This window comes from Rhamphochromis longiceps, linkage group LG4, assembly GCF_057381845.1.
Source record: "Rhamphochromis longiceps isolate RC_006_pf linkage group LG4, R_longiceps_female_GT1.1, whole genome shotgun sequence".
Taxonomy (NCBI): Eukaryota; Metazoa; Chordata; class Actinopteri; order Cichliformes; family Cichlidae; genus Rhamphochromis; species Rhamphochromis longiceps.
This window is the reverse complement of record NC_140560.1, coordinates 34,633,410-34,647,676: the sequence shown is the minus strand read 5'-3', so window position 1 is coordinate 34,647,676 and position 14,267 is coordinate 34,633,410. Positions and strand designations below refer to the sequence as shown.

Sequence of the window (14,267 nt, the reverse complement as noted above, 5' to 3'; positions counted from 1 at the left end):
GCCCTCTGACCACCACCAGTAGGCAACGGGTGAAGTGTCTTGCCCAAGGACACAACGACCGAGACTGTCCAAGCCGGGGCTCGAACCGGCAACCTTCTGATTACAAGGCGAACTCCCAACTCTTGAGCCACGATCGCCCACCAAGTTTGGATAAACATGCAGTCAGCTGAGACCGTCATTTGGATGAGTGACGAAACGTTTCGCCCACTGAAAACGCTACGTCCAGATGAACAGAATCAACTTTTTGGGATTTACTTACCTGCATGATTGAGCGCGCATCAAGAACAGCAGTGTCTTAGGTTGAATATTAAATTGTTTTCACGATGTGGGTCAGTTAGGTCAAATGCCTGAATGTGATGTGACAGGAAAAAGACAAAGAAACAGCTCAAAGTGCAATGAAGGGGGTGTCAGAGATGATCCAGCCACCACATGAGGTTAATTAATCATATGTTACTGGGTGGTTTGGGCCATTTGTCGCCAAGTGTTTGAGTTTGGTTGCCCTAAAGAGAGCTGCAGAGGCTTAAACACCAGAAACTGTCCATTTGTAATTACCTTCAGTCACTGCAGGTTTCCCACCACTGCAGCAGATTGTGCTGTAATCTGGTCCAAGACTATTATAGTGGAGACACAGATAATCTTATCTGGGGACAAACAGCCGCAAACATACTTACGCCCGATGATACGCCTTTTCCGAATTAAGTGCAAACATAACTTTGCAGCCCAATGAGGAAGAAAAGCCCCATTTTTAAAAAAAATAATCAAAAAGAATAAAAGTAATGAAACTGACCAGGAGCAAAATAAAAAAATGTCTCTGATTTTAAGAGAAATCGGAAGACTTAAAAAGCAAATTATTGCATTTTGAATTTTAGGAAAACAATTAATCAACTGTATGTTATAAGGTACTAATATTTAAAGTAGTATTAATATAACAGTATTTGTAAAACAGTAAATTTGAAAAATCATAGATAACAACAATTATGTTTTAGCATTAAAGACATCATATTGAAAGCTTATGCGTACTGGTGTATTAACCATTAAAGAAACCATTAAGAAACAATACAATAACAATCAGTTTGTGATGTCAAACAATTTGACAAATAAAGACAGTTTCGGTCTCCTTCCAGACATTGGCACACACATTGAATAATTTGTACTTCAATACAGTTATCTGGTAATTTTCAAATCTACAGAGACCTTCCAACTTGTGTATATCGCCATGTTTCCTTCTTAGATCCCTGAGTTTCCCATTGTCCTCAGCACTGGTCAATCCAATTGAGGGTTTTATCAAGATTAAAGACATTCTTAAACCTTCAGTACCACTTATTAAAAGATTCAAGTGGGTCTATGTATATACTTGATCCTGAACATATACTTTTTAATCTGTGTGGATTCGAGAAAATCAAAAATAAATGAAAACTGGTGTATCCGATTCATGTTTTTTAAAAGTGATTAAACATTTATGTTGTACGATGATTACACCCTGAAAAAGAACAATTCAAAGAAATCATTAAAAGCCCAAAATGACAACATTCATGCCCACGATGAGTGTATGTAAACTTCTAACCACAACTGAGTATTTGTGCTATACTGTGATCAGCATCAGAATTAATCTACAATAATCTATCGGCAGCTCTCACGCGTCAGGGACCAAGAGGTCACTGCTGACACACATAACAGCTGATTATAATCCTGTTTCATCCTGTGCAAGGTGTACCAGCTTTGGTGAATGAAGTGAAAGCCAGTGCACATTTATTTGGATTTTTCTGCATTTTAAATGAAGTTAAAGTTGGACAAAGCAATCCTAAATTTTCCTTTATGCATAAACATAATCCGGGAGAGTCTCTGTGTAAATCTGCATCTACCTTTACAAAATCAGATTAGGTAAAGTCCAGGTCATTCATTTCACATTTAAAATACCATCACATACTTTTACATAATCGTTTAGGTTTAGTTCACAATTGCACAAAATGTTGAGCATCTGTACGTCAGGGGAAAAGGCATTCGCTCAAACCTCACATCTGTCATTCGCAAACTGGCAGGTATTATTATGTAAAAAGCAATGAGCCTGGGAACTGTTCATTGTACCAACCGGCTTACCACTTCATCAAGTGTAACGCTGGACTTAAGTATCCTGTGGTTGTAATTTATTACATGGAAGCTAATGTTCAGTATAATCTATGTGCATTCAGAGGAATCACTAAAAGTCTATGCCTACTTACCATATAAATGCCAGCAATGAGGCAAACATACAGACGGTCAAAAATCCCCCTTATATTATTTGTTATTGTTTATTTTCTATCAGTGTCTACTCCAGATGAAACCCATTTTAATATGGCCTTGTCTTTTAAATCTTATGACTGTAGTGGACATTGTGTAACACGGTTAAGTCAAATTGTCCCTACATGAGTTTATCGTGGTCATTACTGTGGATTTTCATCACACTAATCCCGGAGTACAGTTTCTTTTTAAGCTTTTGTGTTTTAGTTTATATGAATCGTTTGAGTGTGTTCTGGATTTGACTCGATTTGACTCCAAAAACATGATGAGGATGATGAGAGGGAAAATTCGACATCTCGGATACTTTAAAGGAGTTTACAAATCCAGGGCAGTTAAATGATCTGCACAGCTGCCAGTGCTCACACTACTGTACACAGGGCAGTGTAAACAAAAACTGAGAGACCAGTGCATATACTGTACACCTGAGTTTCAGTACTTATAACAACTTGGGCAAAATGTCAAATACATGCTGCACAGTTAGGTTACAGCTAACTGGCTAACTGCCCCACGCTGTTAGTTATTTATGTCAGCAGTTATGAATTATATTGTTATATGTATAGGTGATACTGTGCTGCTGTTCTGTGTCCACATTTCTGTATAGGCAGGTGTGGGTGTGTGTATATATGTGTTTGGCTGTAGGATGGATGTCAAGCACCTGCAGGCCTGGTGGGTGTGGCCCTGCTAGGGGACTGGCCACACCCGAAGCTCCTGCCACACACCTGCTGCTGATCAGGGCTCGTCGGGGGAGCTACTTAGGAGAGTCTTGGTCGCTCCCATTGGTGTGGGATCATTGTGTGAGACTCCACGTTAGTCATCCAGTTGAGCTTAGTTAATGTGTGTGTCCCCACGGTTGTATGTGTCCTGACGGCTGCTTTTATTGTGTCCCCAGGAGAAGTGTGGAGCGCCAGACAGCAGCCAGCACGAGGAGTGCTGAGACACGGGAGCGGAGAGCACTAAGACACGGACTTTTCACGGAGAGACACGACACGGGAGTCAGGGGAGAGCACGGGGATTTATTGTTGTTTTTTCACTGTAAATAAACGCACTGTTTACACACAGAGCTCCGCGCCTGGGTCCTCCTTCCCTACATCCCCACAGTTTGCCCTGCCAAACCGTGACAATATATGTTTGTTTCATGCCATTACATGATTTGTTGATGGCTAAATCAGTTAAGTAAGTTGGAATTACTTTAGTTATCAAAGTAATCTACAGTAATCTAGCAAACTTGCAAGGATAATGTTAGCAACTAAGATACAGGTAACCTGGAGATAATTAATTGGCAAACAAAGTTACCAAATCAGCCTTAAGATTTAGAAACAATTACACAGTCTCATCTACTTCATACAGTATTTTAGTTTAATTTGCAATAACTTGCAGTTTGACTGTGTGAGCAGCGACATCAGTGTTTGCTAGCATTATTTATTGGACACAACAGCTCAGAGACACCTTTGAAAACAATAAAGTTGAGTGCTCTTTTGGCAGCTTTCCACTTTTGCCCGGATGGGCATCATTACATAAAACTAGCTTTCTTCTAATGTTAGCTAACAATAGTTTTCCTATATGTACATAACTGAAGTTATCGGCTGAGCTAGCAAGCTTGGTTGTAGGTGAACTGTGGGCTGCCCTTTTGGACCCCTATGTGGGGATTCTGGGGGCCGCCCCATTGAGCTAGCCGCTGCATTAGTTTTGCCTCTTGTGGGCACCAAGAGATGATTTTCTAGAACCCTCTCTGGTCCACTTGTGATTTGTCCTAATGCAGGGACCACCAAGGTTATTACAGTTAATTTCATCGAGGCTAACAGCTAAAACTACCAAAACAATAAAGAAACAGGTCTTCTAAAATGGCATCTTTTTGTTGTTGTTGTTGTTTTGGTAGTTTTACTTGAAATAGACATTGCTACTGTCTCAGAGTACTCTGAAGTCATAACTAGAAAAATTATGTAATCTCAAATCCCTAAATTAAAACAAAATATTTCTGCCAAAATGCTTACAAAGTTAGACACTGATTTCTTCCAGAATAAGTGTTATGGTGGATTGGCTTTGCAGTATCCAATCACTCAGCATTATGAAGCAGTTCAACTTCTACAATTGCTACAAAGAGAGAAACTGTCCATAGAAGCTGCTACGTGGTTTATTGTACGACACAGTTAGCATACTAATTATCATGCTTAAGTGCCATTTTCGTATTTTAACATCAGCCTGAAGTGGCAAATACAGGAAGCATAATTTTTGTAGTTTGTACTTATTATTTGTACCCTTAAACAATAATTTTGATGGTAGCAAAACAATAGACAACATCAGTGTTTTTGTTAGAGTTCGTGATGGTAATCACGTTGGAGTTCACCACCTGTGAATGCCAGCTTCACAATCTGTAAAACACCATTAACAGCTGGGAATCAGCTAAGTTTGGAGAGCTTCACAGGGCCAAGTGTCTGTTTTTCATGCACTGCCTACTTGCTGTTTGAGGCAAAAGTCTTTGTTTACATCAAAATCTGTTGGGATATTGAAAATGAAAAGACTGTGATGGATGATAAATGTTTCCAAAGGCACGTTTAAGTAGAGCAAGTCTGTTTGATTTACTCGACATTCTCCATAGAAAGTCTCTAATAATAGATGAGACTTGAGGAACTTACGCACGACACTTGCGCATGTCAGCTTTTAAAGTCATTTGTCTATAGGTCAAAGCAAAGACGACACATTTGTTAGCGAAACTCTTGAGCTGCAGAAAATTACGACAAGTTTAAAGACAGCAAATTATAGACAAAAGCATCAGAGTAAAGGCAGCAGATGTTTCCTCCAACCATCTGTCTCCTTCAGATACTGTACTTCTAAGTAGTTTGTCTTCATTTGTGTGCTACATCAGCAGGCTATTAGAAGAGATTTGCCCTGCTTGCACACACACGCAGTGAATGGATTTTCATATGAGACTGTCCACATTATGTCACAGGTCACCAACTGTAAAAAGGGACTTGATCTTATGCCTGCGGCTGCAATTACTTTGCAAATGCAGGAAACTCAGGGAAGAGCCTGCTTCTGGATTACAATCTAAGCTTGTTGTAATCTTTGCTTTTTGCTAATATGTTCAAAGGAAGTCTGGACTATAATTTGCCATTTGTAATGGATAATGTTGCAGGCAGAGCTTTGTAGAAGGGGAGGAGCGATGAGTTTGGAGTGGCAGCACAGAGGGGACAGTTTACGAGTTCAAATGAAGGAAAACCAATAGTGCCATGGGTTTCTATTGTCTCTGTGGGAGTGCAGAGGATGCACCCTTTCATCAAGGTGGCAGCACATCAGAAGAGCCGGCAGAGGGATGTACACACTTCTCACCCAAGGAGCCCCAAATGCAACAAGATTATGAAGATTTGATATATCCGCTGGGAGGCGAAACACGGTGGCTACATATCAAAAGCCAGGATTAGTTGCCTTTTCATTTCATCTCCTCTGGCCTTGCCTCGACCATGAGGCTAGAGCGCGGGCGGCGGGCTTCTCTGGCGCTCACCCTCAACTTTGTGGCGTTTGCTTTTGCCTTATCCGCGGTGACCACCAGCTACTGGTGCGAGGGGACCAGGAAGGTGGCCAAACCCTTCTGCACAGGCCCACCGGTGAACAAGAAGGAGTGGTACTGCATCCGCTTCAACAGCACCAACCTCAACGACAGCCGCCTAGTGCAGTACATCTTTGAGACGGGGGAGGAGAAGTTTCTGATGAGGAAGTTCCACACGGGGATATTCTTCTCCTGTGAGGAGGCGGCCGACATGAACGGTAAGATGACCCTAAGCTCTTCAGCCCTTTAGCTTTGGGGCTGCAGACGTTCAAAAACAGGAAGAGCTAATGGAGGAAGCAGCTCCTGTAAACGCACAAGACAGTCTCTCAAGTTAATCTACAGCTTATAAATGTCAACCCAGTTACTGGAATCGCACCATCTGGACGCAATCTCTTGAGTCATTTAAGGTCATTTATGTATAATGCACAGATAAGGTGAGATAAACAGCTGCGAGTGTGCTTTGGCACTCGAGTAAGCTGGGTTAAATTCTCTTTAGGTCTAAATTCAGCACATTTTAGCTAGATTTCCTATTGTTTTATGCCTGTGTATAGGAAAATAGCATTTCAAACAGTGCAATATTGTTCTTAAGTAATATTTTGGGTCATTATGACCAATAATAACGAATGAAAAAGCTACACCTGTGGAGGGAGTAAGGTAGTGCACGAGGAAAATGAAAAAGACAAAGTACAGATTAGGATTAAAGCTGTGACATGCTGCATGCAAGTACTGCAAAAAGGTCCTTCATGTTGCATCATAACTACAGCTTTCTACTTGAGGTCAAAGCTAAATCTCATCAAGCGAAACATAAAACCTAATTACAAACGTGTACATGCTTTCCACAGGAATCATACTGACAGATAAGCAGCAATCTGCCTGGTATGGAGGAAGAAAAATACAAATGTTTTCAAAGAGAAATAAATTTCACTATAAAAATTTCACGTTACAGGACATATGTAGGGTGTATGAAAGTGTCATTGTTACAGAGCAAAATAATCAAACAGTAAAGCTTCCAGATTACAGCCATTGCTGTTGCATGCAAGCCGCCCCAGTTGGTTTCATAAGCTCTGGTAATAAATCTCAGAAAAATACATTTTTATAAGGATTTGCATGCAACTAAGAGCCAAATTGTCTACTGATTTTCACCAATATGATCAGAGCACAAGAGTCAGTTCCTTGGGAGCTCCAACACCAAGGTGCCGTATCACAAAACAATATCATCAGATGCTACAATCAGTTTTATATATGTGGCTGCGGTGCAAAGATGTCAGTGTTTGTGGACTCACATTATATCAAAATATACTTTTAAAAATATATAATATTCAAAAGTCATGACTTCATGTAAAAAAAATACTTGTAAGTATTTTTGATACTACTGAGTGCACTTAATTCATTTTATTGACAATCACAAGAATTGCATAGCTGATTGAACAAATAACCATGAATGTGAGATTTTCTTACAGATACACATTTAAAAAAGAATTCCATATTAAATCAGCAAAGTTTGTAGAACATTTTCTGCTCAATTTGCATAAAAAGTTTATGGTCCAAAGTTTGGGCATATAAAATGACTGCTATGAAATTTTAAATCCATCTATACAGAACTTTTTTCTTGTATTTGTCCAAACTGTGCATAATGAAATTTACAGCAAACGGGAGATGGTCGAGCAGAATGGCCACGTTGATTTGAGCTGGAATGACCCAGCGAATAATTTCGGCGTACAACTGATGCTGGGGATTGCAGCTTTTAAGGGTGTTTTCGTGATTAGTGTCAAAGTGGATTCTTCTACATAAGAAAACTTACTTTTTCCCCTTTTTTTTCAGGGTTTGAATGTCGAGAATTCTCAGATATTGCACCTGAAAATGAAAGAGGTTGGTGAGATTTTTATATTTTTAACTGTCTTTTGATTTCTTAGAGTTTTCTGTTACCTTATGGGTACTTTGACCTCAAGAGGATAACATAGATTGTATATAAAAGATGGACATAGTTCCCACGATGTCAACCATTAGTTCATAAAGGCCCGCTCGGGAATCTCCAATTTTGCCATTTTGGGGCTTCAAAACATCTGAATATAAGTCAAGGATGCTGCATGGTCTTAGGTATCTATGCCCGTCTTTAGTTTCTATTTGATGCTTAACGGGACGATAATTTACAAAAGCAACATGACTTTGTATTAAAGAAGATTTTAAACTAAAAACATTGCCATAAACTAATATGAATTAAATCAATGTAAATTACATGGACTTGTTGTTGACCTGTTGTTATTCCAGTTTTAACTGGGTTAATTTAATGCAGCTCAGGAGTCCAGGGGATGTGGGGCATATAAAACACTCGAGTCTCACAACGACAAACATTATGTCTCTGTCTCTAAACCAAGACACAGTCTTACACTTACATGTACCGTGAATGCCTCAAGATGATTTACAGTATTTTACATGCTTGATATCTAAGTATCAGTGACTTTCTAAATATGTTATCCAACATTATTTCTAATAATGCTATAAAACTTAATGCAGTTTCAGTACAATGGTTGGGAAAGGGCCTTCGACTACACTCATACTGAGAAATCTTACCTTTGCAAGTCTTGCTTGTAAGGAATCTAGAATTAGCAGCTGCTGTCCTGATTTTATAAATCCATGCAGTCTAGACAGACTCATTCAGATCTCCAGACATAAAATGAGCAGACCTGTTGTACATGCATGCTTGTCTGCCTTTAGACATGCAGGATTATGCTTCCTCCCTGTTTTTGTTTGTTTTTTGTATTCACAGGAGTGCTGTGGTTGTGTATCGTGGCGGAGACCCTGTACCTCACCCTGCTCTTCGCGGGCGGGGCTCTGATGACTCTGGAGCAGTGCCCCTGCTTCAGTGTCATGAACAAACTGAAGCTCAGTGCCTTTGCTGCCATGTGCACTGCCCTGTCAGGTAACACTGCATAATGAGCTCCAGTGCAGGTTATAAAAACATTCATGTTCACAACTTAAATTCCCCTTAAGCATTTATGCCTCTTTACTTTTAATTAAACCTTTAAACAATTTTTTGTTTTTTGCTGATAAATGTTCTGTAAATGGATGTTGGTGGGACATGTTTATTAAAGCCAACAGTTGCTCATAAGAGGAGTTATAGCTGCTGACTGCTTAAATCAACTTTATCCTAAACCTGTGATTAAATCTTTAAATACTAAATAAGGAGAGACTTAAAGTATAGAGCCTTTAACATCGACAAGAAACATGGAGATAAATTATAGGTGAAGCTCGTGTGGCGGTAAATAAAAGCAGCAGGGCAGCAGGTCATGGTGGCTGGATGAGATGAGGCTGACAGTGAGCGAGCGCTCGCAGCAGCTAACTGCTCTGCGTCCACTCGCTGCCTTGGAGGATTTGCTGGTTTCTGGACTAATCCGATTGAAGCCGGGGCTGCGGTTTTGGACTGCGCCAAGACCTGCCCAGAGGAGCATCCTCCCGCCCCCTCAACTCCCCCCATCCCCCGACTCCCATCCCCCCTGTTGTTATTAGTTAATCCCAAGAAAAGCAGCTGTGAAGGGGCAGGCTGCTGATTGAGGGAGAGCCTGGATCAGGCAGGCCAGTCCACCTCACCCAGAGTCAGTCAGAAAATCACGTATGCGTTGTACAGGGATGTTTCAGGCTTCAGCCGTCACTACAGTCATTTCATGTACTCTTTTAATGTTTTACAAATGTGGATCATCCACACTTGGAGTTTATGTCTTTTACTGCATGTGATCATTTTTCACAAATCATAAATACAATGCATTGCCAAAAGTATTCTCTCATCTGCCTTCACACGCATATGAGTTTCAGTGACATCCCATTAATCCATTAGCTTTATGATGTTAGCCCACACTTTGCAGCCATAACGGCTTCAACTCTTCTGGTAGGCTTTCCACAAGGTTTAGGAGTGACTTAATGGGAATTTTGACCATTCTTCCAGAAGCACATTTGTGCAGTCAGACACTGATGCTGGATGAGAAGGCCTGCCTCACAGTCTCCACTCTAATTCATCCCAAAGGTGTTCTATGAATTAGGTCAGGACTCTGTGCACACCAAACTCACTCACCCATGTCTTTATGGAGCTTAGAGGATAGAATAGAATTGAATGCCTTTATTGTCACTATACAGATGTACAATGAGATGCACAGTTTCTGCAGCATTATATACATATGAACAGTATTTAGAGAAAAAAATATATAAAATGTACAAATATACAATCCAGTAAAAAAAGGAAATAAATATGTAAATAAATAGTGTTATGTATATATAGTTTGAGTTATTGCACGTAGAATTAAATATTGCACGGTGGTGGTTTATAGAAGGAAGTCCTTGGAATGGGGGGTGGAACTGTGTTTATGGTTATGGCTTTTGGGAGGAAACTGTTCTTGAGCTTGCTTTGTGCACTGCTGTGCAGTCATGCTGGAGCAGGAAGGGGCCATTCCCAAACTGTTCCCACAAAGTTGGGACCATGAAATTTTCTTGATATGTTGAATCAATAAGAGTTTCATTAACTGGAACTAAGGGGCCGTGCAGTTCATATTCAACTAAATTCTATTTTCTTACCCCTCCTAATTCATAAAAATTATTTTTAGAAAACCAATGTATTTCTATTAAAAACAGAAATACATTATATCAGTATTAAAACACTTAATTTGTTATGCTAACACTACATTAGCATAACAAGATTAACATTAAAAAAACATTGAAAAGACAAAAGGCATAGAAAACAAATAACACAAAAACATATTAGCAGGAAAAACATAAAAATCCAGCATAAAAACTGGAAAGATTGGAATCTTAAAGAAGTAGGGATCTGTCTACTCCCATGTTAAAACAGGTGATCTTTTACTCATACTTTAGCAGTACGAGCCTCTAAAAGAACCAAATATTAATCTTATACACAAATAAATTGCTTCATATAACTTTTACGATAAAGAGCCATCAGTATGGTCCTCTCTCGGTTGTCACAGATTCACAAACCCAACTCTATTAAATTTAGTTTTGGTCTTTTTTTGCGGTTTGAATGAGCAGTCACTTGTTGACTTGGTGTCTTTTTATCTTTTTTTGTTCTCAGGCCTTTGTGGGATGGTGGCCCACATGATGTTTACTACCATATTCCAGCTGGCTGTTGCCACCGGGCCAGAAGATTGGAGACCCAAAACATGGGACTACAGCTGGTCTTATTTGTAAGCAACTTTAACCTTCATCTCTGGCTGTTTTGACATTTTTACTCACTAGATCAAATAATCACGGCCCAAATTAAGGCTCACTACCTTCCATTTTCTAAACAATCTTTTGCCTCTCTGGCTTGAGACTCATCCACAGCCACCGTATTGTATGCAGGCGCTCGATCAGTCAGCTAGGCAGCAGTATTGTCGGTTTAACTGAGTTCAAAATTCCATGATGAACCGGACATTGGTAGACAGTGGTTCTACTGTCCACAGCCAAACTCTAGCAGACTCTTTCTGAGGTTGTAACAGTAGTTTATGTTTCCAGGAGTCACACTTCTGAGGTGAGGCATGCTTTCCCATTCACATTTCTGCACAGGTACAGCACCTCGATTCTTCTTTTTATAGCCATTCTATTGTAGTTTTGCTCCTGTGTTTGAAATAATAAACTGTTGTATGGTGCAGCTTGGGCCAAGATTTTTACCTGTCAAAACAAGCTTAAATCATAACCCCTGCACCACTGTGCTTACAGTTGGTATGGAGTGTTTGTGTTGATATGCAGTGTTTGTTTTTCTCTAAATGTGGCGCTGTGCATTATGGTCAACTACAGGACATTGTTCCAGAAGTCTTGTGGTTGGTTCAGATTGACCTCTGCAATCCTAAGCCATGCTGCCATGTTCTTTTTAGAGAGAACATGCTTTGTGCTGGCAACCTTTGCACACAATAGTCGTTCAGAATGTTTTTAATTTTGCTGTCATGAACTTTAAGTGAGTTTTAGCTCTGTGGATTTTTGCACTTTTCTGAGCATTGCACGGTCTGACCATGGGATGAATTTGCTGGGATGCCCATACCTGGTTGTGGCATTACTTACGTATTTCACATGAATGAAAAACTTCCAAAACGTCAGCTTTTACAAAAATTCTCACACTTTTTGATCATTTTAATTGGTACATTTGATTAGGAGCACCTGGAACAGTCAGATTGTTCAACTGGCTTTCACTAACTGCACCAAAACTACGCGATTATGTGCAGAAGAGATGGTACTCACTGAACAATGAAGATGAAGGGTACCGGGCACATTTAAAGAGAAGGATTTGGCATGTCTGTTGCTACACTGTGCAGTGTTGCATACCTGCCCAAAAATCTGGGAGTTTTAGTTTTGCCATTTGTGTTTTTATTTTTGTTGACAGATGGGTTGATATTATGACTGCAGTGTATGGATGCATGTATTCCAGTTATTCACAATAAAGACTCAGTAAATGCTTTGCTGGTGAGTTCATGGGCCCAATCGCTAATTTTGGGTCATACTAAAAACAGCTGAAGATTATAATCAGTGTTAGAGTCAGAAGAAGAGGAGTATCAAGAGCATGTTTATTAGCTGAGGACTTGTTACTGAAAAGTCGTCAATGCAAAGGTCTGTCTCTCGGCTGTCAAGGTAGCTGACACGATTGGTTATATCCGTAGGACTGGATACAGTTACAACTACTGAGTTGGAAGGCGACAGAAGCCCTGGGAATGGGATTACATTTTACCAGTTCTTGATTGTAAACTAAAATAGCACACAGCACAAACAACACTGCTGGTACGTCTGTGTAGAGCCGTGTTTATTGTTGGGGTTCTTACAGCTGCAGCTCAGCAGTAGGCTAACCCTCTTTTTAACCCTCTCCACAGATTAGCATGGGGCTCTTTCGGCACCTGCATGGGGTCTGCAGTGACGGCACTGAACCGCTACACAAAGACAATCATCGAGTTTAAATACAAACGGCGGAACATCGAGAAGAGCCTGATGATAAAGCAGAACATGATGGAGATGAACGTCCCCGAGCAGATGTGGGACATGTACCTGACTACTGTGCCGGTTGATGCCGAGGCACCTCTAGAACTGCCGGTCAATGGCCACAAGCCGTCCACAGGAACAGCGTACGAGGTCGAAATGGACAATGTACCAGAACCACAAGGAGAGGCGTACTGTTAAAGATGGAAACGTTTCTGGGGTTGATTTCCTGGACCTACACTGACTCTTGTTCTTGGATTTAAATATTTACTTCAGGACTTTTTTTGTATATTTTGTTCCTCTCCACACACCAGATGTGTCTGGTTCTTAAAAAAAGATAATGTGAGAAGTGGGGAAGGGAAACGGGCTACATTTCCCACTAAACTGGATGTAAATGCTCCTGATGAAAGACTGATCCTTCATTTCTGCTTTAGCTTCTGCTGAGCCAGCCTGTTTCATTTATGTTTGATCAAACTGTCCTCTGAAGAACGAGGCTCAATGATCTGCTCAGCAAGAGGAAGAGAAAATTACCTCATTCTGTACCATCAGGGACGTATCGCCGAATCACCGCAGGTCTACCTGCACAGACTAGACTCTGTTTGAAGTGTCCAGTAACATCTGATGTTGGACAGTCGGTCAGCTATAAAAGATTTTAAAAAGATGACAAATTAATGTCAAATAGCAAACTGGGACACAAATGTCTGCCAAGACATACAAAACAACCACTGAACCTGTGAAACAATCACAAAACAGCCACTCCAACAATGAAAAAACCCAAGACAGCTGCAAAGTTTGTAGATATTCTCCACGACTGACTGTTCAGGATTTGTTTTTTTTAAAGAACATCTCTTGATAAGATGTTACATCAGGAATTTGCCTTTTCTGTCAACTCCCCTGAAACAGCTGCTGTCTTTATACTCTGGTACTTTTGATGTGAGACATGCTGTAACTCAAACGCTGACAGCATCAGGCCGACACAGAAGTGCAGGAAAACATGTTTACAGGAGTAAGATTGACATCTGTTGGAACAAAAGCAGACAATAAAAAACACAATATCTCTCGAGCTCACAGTTTGTGTCACTGAGGATGTAATGAAGATGAAATTAAATACAGCTGTGCTTTTCACTGACTTTGTTGCTCTTCTAAAAACTAGCAAGCAAACCCAATTAAACGCTCGATTGTGGCCAATCTCTTGTCATGCTGCTGCTGCTGTTGCTGTGGGGGAATTAATCTCATCAGCTGGCGAGAATCCAGCTGTGCTCGCCAAACACGCTGATTTCATCTGTGATTCGAGGCTCGTGGTAACACCGGAGCCCATTTTCCCCACAATCTTTCTTTTTGTGATTAATTCTGCTGCATTTATTAACGTAGGCTCACTATAACAGAGTTATATTACTAATAACATTGATACCTAAACAAGCTTCTACATTACACTGCGTCTTAGTTCCATATGGTTTGTATTACACATGGCCAAAGTTTCAACCAAAGAGGTCAAAGTATGTAC

The 14,267-nt window shown here is 40.3% G+C and overlaps 1 protein-coding gene across 1 annotated transcript; it reads left to right on the top strand.

The window, feature by feature from the left end:
- Positions 1 to 5,389: 5,389 nt before the first annotated feature.
- LOC146672189 (germ cell-specific gene 1-like protein) lies at positions 5,390 to 13,237 on the top strand. The gene is made up of 5 exons (XM_085404714.1): positions 5,390 to 6,039; positions 7,643 to 7,690; positions 8,589 to 8,741; positions 10,896 to 11,007; positions 12,661 to 13,237. The coding sequence occupies exons 1-5, from the start codon at positions 5,736 to 5,738 to the stop codon at positions 12,962 to 12,964; spliced, it is 921 nt and encodes a 306-aa protein (XP_085260840.1). The 5' UTR covers positions 5,390 to 5,735; the 3' UTR covers positions 12,965 to 13,237.
- Positions 13,238 to 14,267: the final 1,030 nt, after the last annotated feature.

Coding starts and splice junctions, on each gene's coding strand:
- LOC146672189 (XM_085404714.1), top strand. CDS start 5,736: ATGAGGCTAGAGCGCGGGCGGCGGGCTTCTCTGGCGCTCACCCTCAAC. Junction 6,040..7,642: donor GGAGGCGGCCGACATGAACG/GTAAGATGACCC, acceptor CTTTTTTTTCAG/GGTTTGAATGTCGAGAATTC. Junction 11,008..12,660: donor GACTACAGCTGGTCTTATTT/GTAAGCAACTTT, acceptor CCCTCTCCACAG/ATTAGCATGGGGCTCTTTCG.